This window comes from Lycorma delicatula, chromosome 4, assembly GCF_047948215.1.
Source record: "Lycorma delicatula isolate Av1 chromosome 4, ASM4794821v1, whole genome shotgun sequence".
In the NCBI taxonomy this organism is placed as follows: Eukaryota; Metazoa; Arthropoda; class Insecta; order Hemiptera; family Fulgoridae; genus Lycorma; species Lycorma delicatula.
The window spans coordinates 216,007,514-216,027,985 of NC_134458.1; the positions used below are offsets into that span (position 1 = coordinate 216,007,514).

The following is a 20,472-nucleotide window of genomic DNA, read 5'->3' on the forward strand; positions in this document are numbered from 1 at the left end:
AAAACCTTTATTTTTGCAAATATTGTTATTTTTTAATCGTTAACAAAGTTGCTTAAGAAAAATATCACCTTAATTAAGCGAAATTTCGAGATACCAAGCGAAATTTCGAGATAACTCTAGCAAGAAAAATGTCGTTGCCGAGCCTCTCGTGGACCCAAATGATGTTCTTTCACCCGTTCATATAAAGCTGGGTTTGATGAAAACAAATTTCCTACATTAAGTGATGCAGAAGTTGAGGAAGGTATTTTTGTTGGGCCACAAATTCGACCGAATTTTTGAGGGGAAAGGAAAGGAAGCTTGAGAAGCATTAAAGGGAGTCATTCATGGATTTTTACAACAAACGTGATGAAAACTAAAGTCAGTTGGTGACAGCACTTCTGCAAAAATACCATCAACTCGGATGCAACATGTCTCTTAAAATCTATCTTCTCCACTCACACTTGGATGTTTTTCCAACTAGTTTCCAACTAGTTTTCAGTGATGAACTCTGAGAAAAATGGAACAAAAATATCACGGCCGTTGGAATAAAGCAGTGCTTGCGGATTACTCCCGGTCTGTGTAGGGATACTCCGGAACTCACAAGAGGAAAGCCTAAAGACAGCGTTCTCATGAAGCCACCACATGATTCTCTTCAGACTCAACCAACTGCCAGGTATTCCATCAATTAGAACTCTTAGAATGTAACTGTCATTAAAAAAATGTCAAATGGACTTTCTATGTTGGTGTTTGTAATAAAATGTGTCGTTTTCTATTAACCCGTTAAAATAAAATACTTCCACCTATTGTATATCATAGAAACTAGAGTTAATAAAAATTTTTCTTTGTCATGTTCGTTTTTCTCAACTCAAAATTAGTAAGATTTGACTCGTGAAGTGAAGGAAACATTAAAAAAATTCTTTGTTGTGCACTGTAATCTGTTATGTTGGTGTTGCACTTTATTACTCATAATTGACAAAATCATGTTTTATGCGAAATGAGAACTGGGAATTTATCGCGCGTATTCCCAATTGGGATTTGTCGACATCATACACCTGGAATGAAATATATTTTAATTTTAATTAAAATACGACCAACTGGTCGTTGCATCGTTAATTAAAGTGGAAATTTTTTCGTGCTAGGTAACAGACACGAAAAAATTTCCACTTTCCATGTACCATTTTGGTACAAGCTGAAACCGTTTAGATTCATGTTTATTGTTAGTTTATAGGTATTGGGATTGAAATATATATATATATATTCAACCGAATTTGGTGATAAATTAATGCGTTTCGACTGTCACAATTGCCCATTTATTATTTAAGTTTTAATTAAGATCAGGTTATCGTAGAATGTGTGAATTTAATATAACATCAAATGTCAAGTATAAAAAAAAAACGTATAAAATTGTTGTAACGTTCAGTTGTTTTATTTTCAGGAAAAATTTATAATTTTTTCATAATTAAATATTTCGCTAAATTGAGATATTTTAATTATCTTAGATTTGAATTAGCACACACGTTTTATTCTTTATTAGTGATACGGATTATAGTATTAATTATAATACCATGTAACTGCCATTAAATCTCTGAAGTGAAATTTGTGTATTTGGTTGCCGTCGGCTGTCGGGTTTATAGTTCAGTTTACTCCTGCTTTTAATTTATTTTACTTTTTTTTTCTACGAAGTTATGCAAAAAGAAAATGAGTAAACAGTATATCAGGAATAAATATTGAATTTATTTACATATTCGTTTAGCGAAGCGTGTTTATTCAGCAACAAAATACAATATTCCTATAGTTTCAGGTATGTTAGTTAATGTGTATTTTTCTGAATGAATGTTATTTATCTACAAAATTTGTTTTTTTTCGGTAACTTTGAAAGGGTGGCAAACAAAAAATATTACAGAAATAAATAACTTTGTAAAATAAAAAAAAGAAGGGCGACTTTCTCTATTGTAAAGAGAATAAAGTGTAATTATTTCTTCTCTTTTTTTAATCACAATTTCCAAACTTTTTTTTTTAATTACTTAAAATTCCATTATCTAAGACCTCAAAAATGGAAAACAAAATCCTACGGTTTGATAAATTACAAAAAGTAATAATTTTTTGATTATAATTTCATGAGTTGAAGAAAAAAAAATTATGAAAAATTTAAATATAAAGGATTTATTTTATTTAATCATACTCAATTCACAAGAAGGATATTTTTCTTTTTATTTCACACTAATCTTTTAGTAAATAGTATTTAAAAATGTTGCAATAAAAATAGAGCTACTCTTTCAGAATTTCCCCCCAAAAGTTTTCTATTTTTTTGAACGATATACTAACCAAACATACATAACCTACGCTAGAAGGTTAATCGCTTCGCTCGCTAACCTCTTGTAGTATAATTATAGTTTAGTAAAATTGTATTGTGTTTACAAAAGTAATTATTATTATACCGCCAAAGAACACCGGTATCCACGATTTAGTATTTCAATCCGTGTAAAAATAACTTACTTTACTAGGACTTGAACGCTGGAACTCGACTTGCAAATCAGCTGATTTGGGAAGACGCGTTCACCACTAGACCAACCCGGTAGGTTTCATTATGTACGCTGCTAATAATTTTGAGAAACTGTTTATATTTAAAAAAAATAAATAAATATTCGTTTAAACATATATGTTATGTATTATTTATACAGTATTCCAGATATCTGTCGTTTATTTTAGTGTTAAGTAGTACGCCGCCCAATCAGTATTTCATTAAATATGTAAGTATACTTTATTGTTTGTATAAATTTTAACCGCGTGATTGTGGTTGTTTGCAATCATCACATCAAAATTAATTCAGCGTTGTTGTACTATGTAATCGCTGTGGAATATTATAACCTTGCTAGAAAGGAGGTCTTTTTAAATCCTTTATTTACATTCTTATTTAATAAAATTTTTAAAAGATTTTTTTGTTTATGAAATGTTAAAGTTCTTTTTTTTAAGTATAACAATACACAATTAAAAATCTGGTCGAAATGTTTTTAGTTTAGAACTGAACTGTTGATACCAGATTCTTATTTATTGCCCCCAACTTAATCTAAAAAATTGTTGAAAGTTTTTTTATTATTTTAATTCTTGTCTCTTAAAATCTTTTTCTAAAAGGCATCCACATCTTGTAAATAACAAAAATAATTTTCCTAGTTAGAGGAAGGAATCTATGTTAAAAATCTCAAAAATATTTCAATGAAAATTGTATGAGTTACGTATTTACACAATATTATTTGCTGTAATTTCATCGCTTTTTCTAAAACGGGTCCCGAACCTGTAAATTAAAATCTTTGCCCATAAGTTAAATGTTGAAGAGGATTTAATTTTTTATTGCCTGCTATTTATATTTTTTAAGTGCATCCTGATTGAATGAATGCCAAAATTATTTTTAATCCAGAATTGACGGTCCATTAATGAGTAATTATAATTTTAAAAAATAGATTATGAATAGATTCGGGGAATCGTGTAAATTCGTACGTGTAGTAAAAAAAAATCATGTTGCGTTAAAAGAGGTTTTGTCGTTCACGTGTAATATTGTACTAATAGTAAAATATTGTACTAATATTTCCGAATTATGAACACAGATTGAAGTAGATATTTGAAGAAAAAACCCTTTTGCTTCATTTTTTATGTAACAACAAAAAAAACCGAATTTTCACCGTAATAAAATGCATATTAGCGATTATATTCAGACGTAATTTTATTTGTATATTATGCTGAAATAAATTTAAAATAAAATTATTTATTAAATTTAAATAAAAATAAAACTCATTTTGAAAAATTAATTTCACTCGTTTACTTAAAAGTTGTCAGTAAAATTTTCGCTTATGTAGAAGAGTTTACCCAATTTTTATTAGCGAAATAATAAATAAAATTGTGTGTGTGGACATATATATATATATATATATATATATATATATATATATTATATATATATATATACACACACCTTTTTTTATTTATTTATTTTTCAATTGTCACTCGTAACATCAATATGATTTCATCAAGAGGTGAAAAATGAATCTTAGTACCACAGGCACTATGTTTAGATTTAACTGTACATCAGATTGTAGAGCTGTCCGGGAAAATAAAAAATTTGATTCTTACTAATTAATAAAATTATCTGAATAAATTTACACCTAATACCACCCTCAAATTACAATGAAATATTGGTAAGAGATTCATTAAAATCGGCCCGGCCTTTTTTGAATTTTTAAACGAAACGTGTTCACGAGGATTTATTTACAAATACAAAGTTTTTATTTTTTGAGAGAAGGTTTCGGGTGAGTGGATTAAATTATTACCTCTTTGTTAATATAATAAATTTTTTTTAAAATATTATATTAATAAGTATTTACAAAACAAATATTAAAGATCGACGTGACATTCACATTATTTAATGAATTAGAGAGATTTGCTAGAAAAGTATTTTCCTTTAAAAGTAAGTTTGTCAGTTTTATTTATAGGTTTTTAAAAAGTTAAAATAATGGATTAAAGAAGAGAAAATCAGAAGGGCGAATAATATTGCTACTAGTATTACGGTAAACGCGTTAAGGTTTCGGTTTATCGGGTCGGTTACAGTGTAGCTAGTTTTGGATTTAATGGTGAAGAGAAGAGAGATAAAAGTGTTGGTGCTAGTAGGAGAGGTCGGAGTGTGAAAAAGGGGACTTCTAATTATTATTTGAAATCCTATCCGGCTGCCGTTACGACGCGCTCTACTCTCCTTCGTTGTACCTTTTAACTGCTCCTGTATGTTGTCATCTTTTCCTCTTCTTCCTTCTCCGGTTTTCTCTTTTCATCCTGTAACCCACCCTCTATTCTTACAAATCCCCAGGCCAGCCGTTTACCGACTATGTGAATAGGACGGTGTACATCACGCACGCTCCTGACCCTTCCTTATATACTTTACTGAACTCACCCCGTTCGTATTATATCCCTTCTGAATTCTACGATTCAGCCGACATTACAATCGAGGAGGATTTGGTATCTGAATTAGGTACGGGTGTATAATACCGGGTTATGCTCGGTTAACTACAGTTTAGCGGGTGCGCATAGACAGGTATAGAATGATTTTACCTTCTCTAGCTATAGATATTTCTCTGTCTTACGTCTGCTCTCATCATCATCATCATCGACTGTAAATTGGATGATCTAGTTGTGCTGACTGTGCCGCCTCTCTCTTTCTCATCGCCTCTCGCACACCTACTCTTATCTTTGTTTTGTATTATTCGAAGGATTGATTGGGGTCAAAGTATTTAGTTCAGTAATTTAATACAACCGCCTAAAACCGTTCAGTCATATCGTTCGTTAATGCCCGTTGTTCTAACTATTGAATTAGCGATTAATGTTCTCAACATTTCGAAGATTATACTAGTCTTTAATCGTATTACTTTATACGGTCCGTATAACATTTATCTCGATTAGACTGAAAAATTATGTTTGAATTGTTGAGAATTTTCATAATTTGTTCTTGGTAAATTTTTTAGGATTGTTGATTGGCTAATTATTTTATTTCAGGGTCTCTAAGATAATTAGATCAGTCAGGAAGCAAGTGAAACCTATATGCAACTCCCTGCAGATTATATTCCGGCACTGCTTACCATTCATATTTCTGAAATCATCTAATCAATCAGTATTTATATCTATTGTTTTCCTTATCTTCTGAATTTCCTCTTATCCATATTAAATCAAATAATCCTTAAAAAATTTAATTTTTGGATTATTCTTTTAATTTTCATGAAAACAGAAATTACACCTTTTTCCAATATTATATATTCTATTGTTACATTTATTGCAGATGCACAAAATTATTAACCTTGATGACAAATTTAAGTAAATTTAATTTGCAACAGAAATAATGTATATTTATGTATGTAAATATGTTTTCATCCATACTGCTTTGTACTTTTCATTGGTGAACACTGAGCTGGAGTTCCAGCAGAAATTATTGTAGGCACAAAATTTTTTCACAAGTGTGAAAAAAGTGTATTAAATTTTAACTGTTTTTTCCTTTTAATTTATGTTTTATAAGTATGTATTTGTAAATCTTCAAATTATTTAAATTTTGGTCTGTCTTTGTGTTAGTATTGTAATAAATATTTAGCTTATTGTTAATACAACTAACTGTTTTTGTAATCTGATTCTTGAAGATAATTGGCAAAACTGACTATTACTGAGGACTACTTTTATTGTTAATTCAATTTATTCCAAGCTCTGTCCTGTTTGCCCTTTGTAGAAACTTAAATAAATTAGAAAAATTTAGTCCCAAAAATTATGAGTGTTTTCTATAGAGTCTTCTCTCTTAATTAATCTAATCTAAGTTACTCGCATGTGCAGAGAGAGAGAGAGAGAGAGAGAGAGAGTGATTGGGAGAGTGAGGAGATTCATGTAACCTGTATGAATCACTCTGTTTGTGTTTGTATGGGTTAACAAAGTACATCTAATAACACACTTACATCATACATTCAGTTTTGGTTACATTTTTTTTTTCTTTGGGAGCTGCAATGAAATCTTCATGTTTAAAGAATAATTTTATGAACCAACTTTTTAAAAAGGAAAACTTCAGCAATTTTTTATATTTTTTTCTTTTTTAATTTTATTTATTTTCTATAGGTTATTCTTTTCCTACTTTAGATATTTATATGCTTTATTAATTTAAATTTTTTTTTTAAATAGCATTTTTCTTTAAATATAAATTAGTATTTTTTTAAAAATTTAATTTAATTTTAGTTCATTTATTTATTTTTCTTTTTTCTTTTTTTCCTCCAGCTGAATTTGGAACTTCCAAGTGCCGGTGATACTGCTGCACACAGCCATAAAATTGTAAGCTTTTAATAGCCTTTTTAATCATGAATGAAATAATTTTTTTGTTTCTTTTGGTTCAAAATTCCGACTGTTATTTATTTAATATTCTGTAATAAATAAAAAGGATTAAACCATCGTGTATTTTAATTAAATTTATTTAAAGTAATCTATTTTTATGCCCTTTAAATCAGATCCAGTTTTTTCATGCAAGATGCGTTTACGTCTGATTTTAATGTTGTGATATTAATATACCCTACAAATATTTTTTTATTCTGAATTTTTTTTTTAAATTCATTTTGTTATAATATGTTGTTAACTTATTATTTGCATTTACAGTGTAAGTTAGCTATTTACAGGTATCAGTAAACAAAATATTCACAATTTTTGGCTCTTTTGTACTCTTAAAAGTTGCATTATTTACTTTCTTTCATTCTCAAAATTTATATCGTTATGAATTAAAATTTTTTTTGAAAGATTCTCTTAATCTTAAAGGGTCATTCTTTTAATCTTTTTATTTGAAAGCATAACTGAAAAAGATAAGCATAACTTAAAACATTTAAAAATGTTATTTAGAGGTATTTATCTGGAAAAAAAATTAATGTACGTTACATATGTATATATACTATGCATTTAACAGCAAGACTTTTTTTTAATAACTAGGTCTTCAACTTTTACTAATAAATAATTTATCCAGTGGATAAATTACTTATTTGATAAACTAATGAAGTGTGTGTGTGTGTGCACGTGCACGTGTTTATTTACATAACCATTCAAGCTGGAACTGGAAACCAACAGTAGTACTAATGAACTTCACATTTCTTTAATAGCAAACACTTTCTATATGCCCATCAGAGTCACAGAGCACCAAATGTTTCATCATACTTTATTCTCTTCACCATGTGAGGTACAGTACAGCTATTTCATTTATCAAGTTTCTTGGAGATGAATCAGATTCCAGATTTTCATTGCATATACTTTAAATCTTTTAAAATTTTCCATATACACGTACAAAATTCCATTGGTTTGGATCAAGTGATTGTGGTGTTTATCCCATATGATCCCTTCTACTCCAGCCTCTGAGGAACATATTGTATAAACAATGGTGTGCGTAATGCTTTTACTTAACAGTTTGGCACTACATCTTGCTTAAGCCATTCAGGACAACTGCCGATTATTTTAAGTTCACATAATATAGTGGAAATAACTTTTTCTTCTTTATCTATTGATTAAAAACAAGTAGACCAAATATGTTCACATCCACGCATCATACTATGTCATGGATGTTGGTGAGTCTTGATGACTAAGGTTTGTGTTTAACTGGTATCTGAAATTCTGCTTGTTTACTCCCCAGTTTCATAAAAATTATCTCTATTCAGATGTAACTTAAGAATTATTTGTATTTAGTCCTTTTATTGGTTCCAGACTTAATGGCTACTGTGTGTATACACACACACACACACACACACACATATATATATATATATATATATAACTGTAATGATTTATATTTCAAGCTATTAAATTATTTATAATTTAATATCTTTGTTTTACCATCTTATTATGTTAACACCTTTTTATATGCACAAAATGTTTTTTTTTTATATTATGTGCAGCACGTATGTATTTTATTTTATTGTAATTTTATTTTTAATATGTAATTTCCACTACACGATGTAAATATATATTTTTTAAATTTATAATTAAATATAATAAACTGCTTTCTGGGTAGGTTGTGGTTTTAATTTAAGTTATGTTATTCTACTTTATTTATGTTGTATAAGCACATTGCTACACATTTTTATGCTACATTTAATGTCCCTTCATAGCAGATTCCTTTTTAGTCGTAATTATTTAAATTGTAATTATTATAAGTAATCAGAATGGTTTATATATATATATATTATTATTATTAATTCTGCTACTTTATATCAGTCACTTCCACTTTCAGTGCTAACCATCATGATCAGAACTTTTCTTCAAAGTGCTTTTAGATTTTTCAAACTTAAGATAAGTTTAAAAATAATTAGAAATAAGTATTTTTAGCTGTTAAAAAGATGCATGAATGTGTTGTATTAATATTTTGAAGTTTTATAATTTATATCAATTTAAGTAAATTAAATACTGCTCAAATGATGATGACTAGTATCCTAAAGTATTAAATTGGTGTTCAAATAACCCAAGAAATAAATAAATTTTTTAAATAGTTTCATGTTTGCTTTTTATACGTACAAAGTATTTCTTTCCGTTGTATAAACTTTATGTTGTATTTATACAGAAACAGTAACAACAGCTTCAATATTTTATTTAAAGGGAGGGAAAATAGTAAAAAGTTAAAATCAGCAAATACAACTTTCTATTTAAAATTGCCTTTTTATTCTTGATTTATTATTTTACAATAAAGAAAGTCTGCCAAATTATAGCCAGAAATTTTTTAGTTTTACTTTTTTGTAATGTCATTGATGATGTACTGAAGAAAGCTAAAAATAAAAAAAATATTGCATAAAAAAATTGATTAGTTTTGATAAATATAACTTTTTTTACATTTACTTTTATAAAAATGTTGTCTGTATGAATATTTGAAATAAAAAAATAAATAAAAAATATTTATTCTATCATAATTAAACAATTTTGTGCATGAAGTAATTATTTAAGTAAAAATTACCAGTTTTTTATCGAAAATAATAATCATTTTCACCCAATTCTATATGCAATTTGAGAAATTATCTTCATCAGAGTATTAATTTTATTGTTTATTATTATAATAAAATAGCATTAATTTTATACGTATTAATGGAAAATAATTATTTCTGAATTAAATTTTAATATTTCCTTCTTGTAAAATTAATGATTAATGAAGATTCAAAGATGTTAAATAATGTTTACTTCATTATTCACTTCGTTGTGGTACATGTGTGGGTGGGGGGGGGGGGGTGGTGCTTAGGTATAGATCACTTTAATCTTGGATTAATTTATGATGATTAAATATGCTTTTTTTTATTTATTAGTTAAAAGATCTTGAAATATGATATTTTTTTCTGTTTGGCTCCATTATGTGTGTTAAAGTGAGAAAAAGTCAATGGTGAGAAAGTTAAGAATTTGTTAATAAGTTCATTAACGGAATACTTGTGAATGAAAAAGTGAAAAGCATGGACTGGTGCTAATGGAAAATGTATTGTTAAAAGGGGGCTAGTTTATAATTCTTTTATATTTTAAAATACAAGTAATTTTTTTACATATTTTAAGAAATTTGATAGAATTAGAATTGTATTTTATACTTTTTCACTGTATGATGCTGTATTTATTTTTGTAATAATTAATTTCATGTGATAGTATTTTTTATATTTAACAGTTATTGTTTATGTTTACAGCTGAAATCTAAGACAGTTGTAGGGTTTTAGTTAAAAATAGTAAATGCTTATTATTTGAGCAAATAACAGATGTTCGTCATAGAACGAAAGCGTAATAAATACATTTATCCAGTTGTTTGTTTCAGTTGTTTTTAATAAAGTGCAGTGAATATAAAAAAAAAAAAGTTTGAATGATCAACTCTCCATTACTGTTTTTTTTCTAAATAATTAAATTAACAAATTAATTTAAATAATGGTAGTCAAGTTGTATTCTCGAAAATTATAATTATTATTTTGCTTGCTTAGTGGTTTAATTATAGTTAATATTGGTTTACTAAGTTGTTTTAATAAATTTTAGACCAGAATTTAACTTGCGTGCAGAACTGGATTAAGTTTGTTTCCTATTGCTACTTTCTGCTTCTTGTATGTAATAAAGTTAATATATTCTTAGAGCACCCATTTTATTACCCAAGCCGAGCCCTGAGTGCCTGTATGGAGGATTAAACATTTTTCTTGCTGAAAATGCCATACATGTTTTAGGATATTCAGTTCTCACGTTGCTGTTTTACTATACCTAAAGATGTTTTTCTTGAGTAGTTTAAATGGTTATGTATATAATTGCACTTTCGCATTTTAATTTTACTTACATTAAGAAGTTTTAATGTAATGAACTTACTTGTACGTAGTAAGGCTACATACAACTTTTATAATATGTTCCCCATCGAAGCACTCCACATATGTTTCTGATTGTCAGGTAACAATTTATGTTTCAACTAGATTTAAACAAAACTTAAAAGGATTTTCCTTTAATTTTTAAAGGAAATAATTTTATCGTTGAGAAAGCCAAATTAACTGCTGTATTTGAAAATTATTTACCCCCATTTTTTTTTTTTTATCGTTTGTGTAAGCTATTGTGTTTACTTAAAAGTAAAAATTATTTATATATTTTTCGTAATTAGAAACACTTTACCGAATCAGTATTTGTAACTTTTATTTTAAGTTCCATACTTAAAATGAAAGGATACTTGGTAATCTAGTGGATTCCATTTTGAAAGAGATTCTTGTTTATGGAGATCAGACGCTGCAAATTGTATACTAACACTGTAATTAACCAAAACTTCTAACCATTAAACAATTCAGATGACAAAAAATGTTTAAATCTATACAAATAAATCTTCAAAACAATTTTTCTTAGTTGAATGAATTATTCTCAGAAGGTTGGAACAGCCTTAGAGAAGTTACATGGTAAAAGAAAAAAATGTTTGTGTATAAGATGTATTGTTTCAGGAATTAGGGATTTTAACAAAGTTTTTTAATCTAGAGTTTCTTTTCTGATCATCAGCATTGACAATACATCAGGAAAGCTGAAAAAATAATGTAACAGAAAACTAGGGTTTTGAAATACAGTATGCTTCACATTATTGAAAATGATAAAGTTTCAAGCTAAATTACTGCTGTTTAAGTATTGTTATGGATTGAAGAAAAAAAAAATTTTGTCCAGTATTAGAGGTCTGAGGAGACAATTGAGAAATTGTAAACAGTTTGAGCACTGTTAAATAACAATTAATCTGTTTCCATCTAATTAAATGTACCTTATAATTAAATATACAACAAAACTATAATTTTTTTTTTTTAATGACTACTCGTATGATGAGCTGAGGTAGGGTATTATTTAAAGTTGTTTAGCCATTCACAATCATTATTACTGTTTTGGCGCATTGACTATTATTGCACAATGTTTTTTACAAAAAAATATAATGTGTAAAAATATAGCAATGGAATGGGAATATCAGGTTAAATATATTAAATTATTGTGATATAGAAAGGTATATGAAACTAATCGATGACTTAAAAAAAATAAAAATAGCACACAAATTTTTAAAATTGCATAAATTTATCAAAAAACTGTTGTTTTACATTAATTGAAAAATTATTTACAAACGTAATAATTAAAGTAACTTCTTAATATGTTCACGTAGTTAGGTGAAGAAAAGAGGCTTATTGTTTTATGGTTGTCTGCTCAATGTAATAAGAATATTGAAAAATAGCTCTTGTGGCACTGCTTGTTCGAAACACATGATATAATATCGGGGTAAACACATAGGTTTACCCCGATACTATTCAAAACTATACGAAAGGTGACAAAGATAAAATATCTTCACTCTTCCCACTTCTCACTAATATGGAAATAAGTGATTACTTCATTTTGTTTTTCCCCATATCGCTAAGTTTGGGCATCTAATTTATACAACTTTCCTTAGAAAATAAATTCTCTTAGGTTTTCCCCTTCTCTCATTGTTTTGGTTGGTTAGCATGTTTAAACTATTTTCCCTTAAAACCTGCTTTGACCATACATGATCGGTTTGTTATTTCTTTTCTGCTAATTATTCGTAAATTAGTTACTTAAACTAATTTCTCGTAAATCATAATTTTTTAATTTGGTATATATATATATATATATATATATATACTGTATATTTTTTTCCTATAAGTGTTTCAAGGAAGCTTTGTATTTGTTTTGGATGTTAACTTAGAGAAATTTAGTAAAGAAATGACTTTAAATTGTTGGCATATTATTAGGCCTACCACCTACAATGATCTTTAATCCACACAACTACACTACTTGTATCTACATAATGCAATTGTGTGTGTGCGCGCGCGCGCGCGAGATTTATTCAGTTTGTCATTTTTAATTTGATGTCTGATTTATGTGCTTGTAACAATTTAGACATCTGATTCCAGTTCATGTTAATTTATTTTTTAATTTCTTATTTAAAGAAAAGATATCTTGTTTTTCAGAAACAAAAAAAAGTCTAATGAAAATATATTGTGGGAAAATACTTTTAATGTAAACAGGATTGTGCTGCAGATGAATCATTAATAATTTTTAAGTATGTTATACTTGTACTTATATTATGAAATTAATTGTAGCTGTTATTTAAACTGATGGTTTTGCTTATTAAAATGAACATAACTTTTCAATAATATTTTCTAAAGTGTAAATCGTTGTTGTTACAATTTAATATTAATTGATTTCCCTTTCTCACGCTTTATCGGTTGTTTGTCTATTTAGACTTAGACAAAATAAAACTAATGTTGTTTACGAACAAAAAATTCCAAATTTTATATAAAATCTTTTAGAAAATTCCTATTATTGCCAAATAAAAATTAGTATTTTTCTACATTAATGTATAAGTAACTTATTTTAACAAACAATGTTTTGCTTATATTTTGTATTTAAAATTACAACACCGTAATAAAGAAAAGAAAACCGTTTTTTATTGTAATTTACGTGTAGCAGTATTCATTGTTGATTGCTAAATTTTGTTTGTAGGTGAACTATATCGCCAGTTACTTAGCTGTAGTCATAGCAACAGCCATCATAATTGTTCTTCCAAGTGCAATGTAGCCAAATCATTTCGAACATAATTATTCGTGTGGTTTTGTCAGTCAGAGGTTGCTTTGATACTATAGATATGCATATTTTAGAGAGAGAGAAAGTGAGAAAGAGAAAGTCTGTTCAGTTAAAACTAGACTCTCTATGGGCTTAGCCTCACTAAATACATAAGGGAGTCCAAACTTTCTTAATCACAGTAATTTACTTAGTTGTATTTAAAAAAATAGACGACAAATAAGAAGAAGGAATTCTCTTTAACCTGAAGATTTTAACCATAAATACTTCTACAAGGTTGGACTCCCTTTCTTCATTAATAAAAGTACTGAGAGAATTCGCTGAAAATGATTGTAGGATATTTTATTAATTTTAATTTTTAGATAGTAAGTCATCTACTGATCAGTCAGTCATAGATTAGTGCCAATGTGTTGTGCAGTTATTTATTTTAATCTTTTTATCCATGATTTTTATTGTTTTGTATAAAATAGTATGTTTAGATAAAAAATAATTAAAAAGTTAATAGTATTTTACAGCATTTCCTTGATATTATTTATAAAGGCCAAATTGCATTTGTTTAACAGGAAGTTATACTTGTGGTTATGGAAATTTATGTATGTTAGCATGCTCTCTCTCTGTGCGCGTGCGTTTGGGTGAGTACAACACAATAAGGGTGATTGAAGTACACTCTTCATTTTACTTTGTCAGTAGAGTAGAAGAGAGATGAAGAAGTGAGAGAGATTTCGGATGACTTTTTTCAAACTCATCCTCCATGTATGTTTTTTCTTTTTTGTTATAGCAGCCTTATGTATCGATGTAGTGTATTGGAAGTGGCACTTCAACATTGTATCTTCTATATTAAAATCCTTCTTATCATTTTTTTTTATGTATGTATTGTACAAAGAAAAAAGTACTATTACAGTCGCTTTTTCTTTCATTTTATTAACTTTGTTTTGTTGCTAAAAAAACCTTTCAATTAAACCTTTCAAAATTATCAAAATGGTTTATATTTTTATTGTATATTATTGATGAAATAAGATTAATCGAGGCTTATATATTAATTATTGTCAAAATAAAATCGTGTTAAATACACCCTAATTCTGTTCATTGACTGCCACTGCTCTATTCAACCTAGGTTATGGGTAGTTGTTACATAATGCATAAGACAAACGTTACGTAAGACTCTACTAACACAAATACATCTAGGGTATATGTTCAAATATTCTCCTGTACTATTTATTGAAAAAATAATAAAAATACCAGCATCCATGTAGATGTGTTTGTTATAAAGAAAGTAATGTACATCAATTTTTATGTTCATTGGACTGGTACCTTGTATTTGTTTTCAGTTAAATTCAGTAGAAAGAAAACACATAATTATGTAAAACAGTATCCTTAAAATTATTGTTTAATTTTTTTTAAGTTATCAGATTTATATACATTTCAGATTGGATTCCATTTTTATTACATGTTTCGTTAAAAAAAATTGAAGTAATAGTATAATACATTGTTATGCTTGATTTATTTTAATATTTTTACATGAAAGATATGTGGGCAGATCTATTTAAATTACCATCATTTAGATTCTATGTCCTAAAGGGATTTTTTGTCTTAAGCCTTATGTCCATCTCCATTCCCTTCTATGCTCAGCTGATTTTTTTTAAGTTTATGGTAATTTTCATGTCTTTTACATCTCATATTTATATGTAAGTAAATCCTGCCAGAAGATATAATTCCACCTCGCTACAAAATACCTGTCTGTTAAATGCTTCCCTGTCTGTAGAGATATTACAGTTTTATTTCATTTTCACTTATGCATCTTTTATTAACATCCTGTCTTAGTTCCACTACTGTGCCTTATTTGAATTCTTCCTTCTTTTGTTTCGACCTTTTACTTTTATTGGCTTATTGTCTGTATTCTTATTTTTCTTAGTTTATTACAATTTTAGTTTTTTTTTTTTTAATTCATTTTCATACCACATTGTATCACAATCTCTTCTTATTTGAAATCAAAATTTAATTTCTTGTAGTTTGTCCCCTAAAAAACATTATGTTTACTGAAAAGACCAAGCTTCTACGTTTATAATTTCTTCCTCATGTGCTGAACCATTCATTCTCATTTATTTTTTATCATAAATTCAACATAAATATTAAACAAGATTGATAATGGGCAGCTCCTTTGCTTTACTCTTCTTCCTAGACATTTAGTGTGGTCATCTTTTATTTTCCAAGCCGTCTTCTGATTCAGGTACAGTTCTTTAATTAATCTTTCTGTTTTTCCAATTTATTCATTTGCTTCTGAATCTTTCCATTAGTTAATTACATTATACACAATTGAATTCTTTTTCCTTATAAAACATTATAAAAACATTCTTTATTTCCTTCTATATACCTCTCTCCTTCCTAAATCCATATTATCCTTTAATTTTTTTCTCCACTTTTTTTTGTATTTAATTTTCTTTTCAGAATACTCAGAGGGTTTTTGAATGCAAAATTAAACTAATTGTCCTGTGTGATCTTGAGGCTTTAATGCACCATGCTTTTTCAGAATTTGAATTGTAATTGTTTTCAGAAATTCTAGCCACACTCATTAGTATTTATTATGTTACTAAAAATAATAGATTGAAATTAATGATGGACTCCACCCACTGGTCCTACCTATTTGGCCTTGGTTTTAGTGTAATAAAAAAAAAGCTGCCAATTTGATTAGCTGTCTAATAAAATTTGTTCTAAAAGTATTACTTTTTAATTTGTTACTATTATGACACTTCTTTATAGTTATCTTGTACAAAACATTCTTTTTATATTCTAGATAAGATTGTTGATTCTTCCTTTTATTTGCCTGTCGCTGAGTTCAGAGTGTAAAGGATGAAAAATGTAATAGTATAAAACAACAAAGGGATCAACCCGTGAGTTGTTTCATAAGAGATTAAATTCGTTTGTGTAATCTGTCAAAAAAACCTTAAAACGAGTCATTTTCATAATTATAGTGTACAAATAGAATAGAAATAAAATATAAATGTATTCACCATTATGTAGTGGGCTTTAAAGTGGAAAAATCTGTTATTATATAGTGTATAGTGTGTATATATATATATATATAATATAGTTTATAGTGACATCCAAGGGACCGATAATTTTAGGTCATTGTAACTGATAGTCACAATAACTGATGTTTAGGTAGCTTAGTGATACTACTTTAATGTGCCATCTAAACGGGTATCATAATACAGTAATAATAATAAAAATAAAAATAATAATTTATTTCTGCAATAAAATAATATAAATTAAACAAAAATACACAATAATAAATACAAATACGGTACAGTAAAAGAAGATAGAGAAATATTATAAAAATTACTTTTTCTGCAAAAAATCTGTTATTTTGCTTTGTTTCGAATATTTTGTGTTGTAATACAGTTTTTGAAGGTTCTTTTATAAATCAAAACACTCCTTGTTTCTTTATTAGCAATTTCTGTAAAACTGAGAAACCGGCAAACGGTTTTCATTGTCGCTAAAACTTCTGGAAGATTTGGCGGGTTAATGTCTGCATTGTTGTCCCTATCATTACCTTCGTTGTCATTACCTATGTCCCTGTCTATATCTAGTAGTATTGAAGCCACTACATCATCATCTGTTACAGTTTCATGCATTTCTAAATCTTTGTCAACCTCTTGATAATCTTCAAACAATGCATTTGATAATGATTGGTTTTGCAGACTATTGCCCCATTCCGCTAAAAATTTGTCTTTGCATGTGATGTCAGTAAATTCGCCAGTCTGTGGTAAAAATCATGCATGTCAAAAGTAATTTTTTACAGTCGGTGGAGAAACCTCATTCCATGATCTTTCTAACATGATTATAGCATGCAAAATAGTTATTTGTGTTTCCTTTTTTTGATCTAAATCTTGTATCATTTGTAAAATAAGGTATTTTTTGTAGTGTATTTTTACTGACTTGATCATGCCATGATCTAAGTGTATTGCCATGTAACAGTGCTATTGTTTTCAGTGGTAAGAACACTAATTTTATACACAAAAGATTTTCAACGTGTGGATGAGCCAGTTGTCGATGAGCAGCAGTATCTTGTCATTTTCAATCTTTCACGATCCCATTTTTGTAACCAAGATGTAAGATATCACTTTTCATCCAAGCTTTTTTGTTACTTCCGTGCATAACAGGAAGTGATTTCAAAATTTTAAAACATCGGTGTTTAGCACTTTTCCGTACAACCAGAAGTTTTTTTTTTGTCAGTTCGTAATATTAGTAGCAGTTAGTACTGTTAGTCTTTCTTTTGATAATTTTCCCCCCGAACAGGTTTCACCTTTAAACCGAAGGGTTCTTTCTGGTGTCAGTTTAAAAAAAAACAACTGGATTCATCAGTATTATAGATTTTTTTCTCCGAATAGCCCTCTTAATTTTGGCCAAATGTTTTCTAGCAATTTTTTTTTGACACACCAGTCAGAGCTGCTGTGGTGTCGCCGCTTATTCCCCGACACAATTTTGTTATGCTGACGGAACTGTTGTATCCAAGCTGAAGTTATTTCACATAGTATACCAAATTTTTCAGAAAAATATTCTTATTAGTTTGGAATATAGGGCTGCTAATAGGGATATCACTAGCCTTCTGGCATTTAAACAATTTTGACAGTGCTTGTCTACATCATTATGTTAACGAGGTTGTAATTTTTTTGATTTCATAGAATTTGTTTCAAAATTTTTCTTAATCTTTTCATGTTTCTTCCATATCACCAGTATTATTGAATGACCTATGCCTAATTATTGGGAAATGTCCGTATTAGTTTCACCATTCTCTAACCACCTGATAATGTGCGCCTTTTCCTTTATTGTGAATGTTTTTTGTGAAGTCGTAATTAAATCACTGTTAAATGAATTACACAGGATATATAAAATAAAATACTGTACCCGCAAGATATGATACACTCATAGCAAAAAATTAAAACAACTGAATGTGACTACTTCAGTTTACAATAATCTGGTACAGGAAGAAGATAAGAAAAACAAGAACTGTAGTACATACGCAGGTAAAAAGAAAAGACTTATTGTAACCATCAAAATATTTCTCTAGCTACAATGTAGATATACTACATTACTGACGAATCACTTCCGTCCGTCATTATAAGTGATAAAATCTTGCATTTTAGTAGAAAAAATAAGTCATAATAACCAATATGTCACTACAACCGATGCAATGTTAAACAATAATATACATACTGTATGTATTAACAACATACCAAACCAACCAAGAGACAAGTTTTTCGTCACTATATCCAGATGTGACAGATAAATGATACTTACTTATATATATTTTTTTAATTGAAATTTACCTTTTCTAGATTCACCGTTCTAAGAGAAATTTGTGTGGCACATATTCAAAATTTTAGTTAAATTTAGTGAAAAATTTAGTTACAACCATATTTTTTTATCACAAAAATATTTTTACAGAATATTTTCTTTATCTGCTACACTTGCACTGTTATGAGAAAAAGTGCAATTAATTCCGTTTCTACTTAAATTTGTATAATTTAAGTCAATATAAAGCCATAAGATTCTTCAGTTACTAAGGTTTATTATCTCTATGGTGCACTTTGTACACCATAGGTTATAATAGTTTTAGAACTTGCATATATGATAGTGAATTATTTTGTGATTTTATCATTATTTTTTAGAAATTAAGTACAAGATATTGAACGGGTGTTTCAAAATTGGATGATATAATAACAAAATATCTTTATGAAGGTGAATGTTAAGATAATACAAGTATTGAGTAACAGTAGTAACTGATGAAATGTCTACATTAAAGAAGAAAGAATTTAACAACATAAAACACTTTAGCTATTTTTGTACCATTTTAACAAAAGATTCCAAAAGTGAAAACTAAATAAAAATGGGAATATCAGTCATTAAGGAAGCATTTAATATAAATAAACTGTTAGTAAGTTTTAAAATGAAATTAAACATGAAGAACTATTGTTATTTGAAGTATTTTTTTTTTTTATATAAGTTTTCTTGTGTATGTAAAGTATAGTTATTAGAAAAAGGGGAAAAGAAAAGCTGGAAGCATTTAAAATGTGTACATGGAGAAGGTTGGAGAAACTTAAATGGACAGACATGAAGAAGTAATGAGGAGAGTAAAAGAATAGAACCTTAGTCAGAATGAGACAGAATTGGAGAGCTGGGGCATATCATAAGAGGAAATGGATTGATTAAAACAGTGCTAGAAGGTATAAAAAAAGACTAAACATTGTAGACAATCTAAAAGTGTATAGGAACTATCAGGAATCCTGATAATTTAGCTGGGAGTAGAGGAGATTGAAAAATGTTAATGATTCAAGTAATCCTACTGCAGGACCGTTAATGTAATAACAGTTATCTCTGAAATTGTATAGATAGACAGTTTTTGTAGATCATAGATATTTTTATATTGATAGTTGTTTTTTATCACTTGATGTTGCTGGTAATCCAAATATAGTTGTGGCCTAAGCAATGCTGGCCTAGCATCAAGTTGATTTATCTCTATTAAATTTATGAACATTGTTTTATTTAAGCCTAGACAAATTAACTTGCATTTAGAAAAAGTGGAATCATAATAAGTTACGAATATATTTATTAAATTTTATACATTTTATTGATTTCATTATATTCGGATGTTGTAAAAGTGTATTTATCTTTATGTTATTTTATTTAACTTAATTTAAATTGTTTGAATTTTAGAATTTCATTTTGTTTTAATGGGATTTAGCAAAAATTGAATGATTTAAAGCATATTCCACAGTATTATAAAATATGTAATATTTTTAAGTTGAGTGTATTGAAAAGTACTAATAAATATGGTTTTGGATGGGAAGCAAAGGATTGAATATTTTGTTGGAAGAAAATTTCAAATGTTGAAAGCAGTGGGGAAAAAGGAAG

The 20,472-nt window shown here is 28.0% G+C and overlaps 1 protein-coding gene across 13 annotated transcripts in view; it reads left to right on the forward strand.

Annotated features, from left to right (window-relative positions):
• Positions 1 to 20,472, forward strand: part of LOC142324279 (RNA binding protein fox-1 homolog 2-like) — a 557,441-nt gene that overhangs the window by 383,279 nt on the left and 153,690 nt on the right. For 11 of the 13 annotated variants that reach the window (XR_012756257.1, XR_012756258.1, XM_075365185.1 and 8 more), the window contains exon 3: positions 6,766 to 6,819. The exons of the other annotated variants lie outside the window; for them this stretch is intronic. Coding sequence is in view for 9 of the 11 variants with exons in the window: in XM_075365185.1 (XP_075221300.1) it covers positions 6,766 to 6,819 (54 nt within the window). In the remaining 2 variants the exon portion in view is untranslated. The remainder of the gene's footprint in view (positions 1 to 6,765; positions 6,820 to 20,472) is intronic. 13 annotated transcript variants of the gene reach the window in all.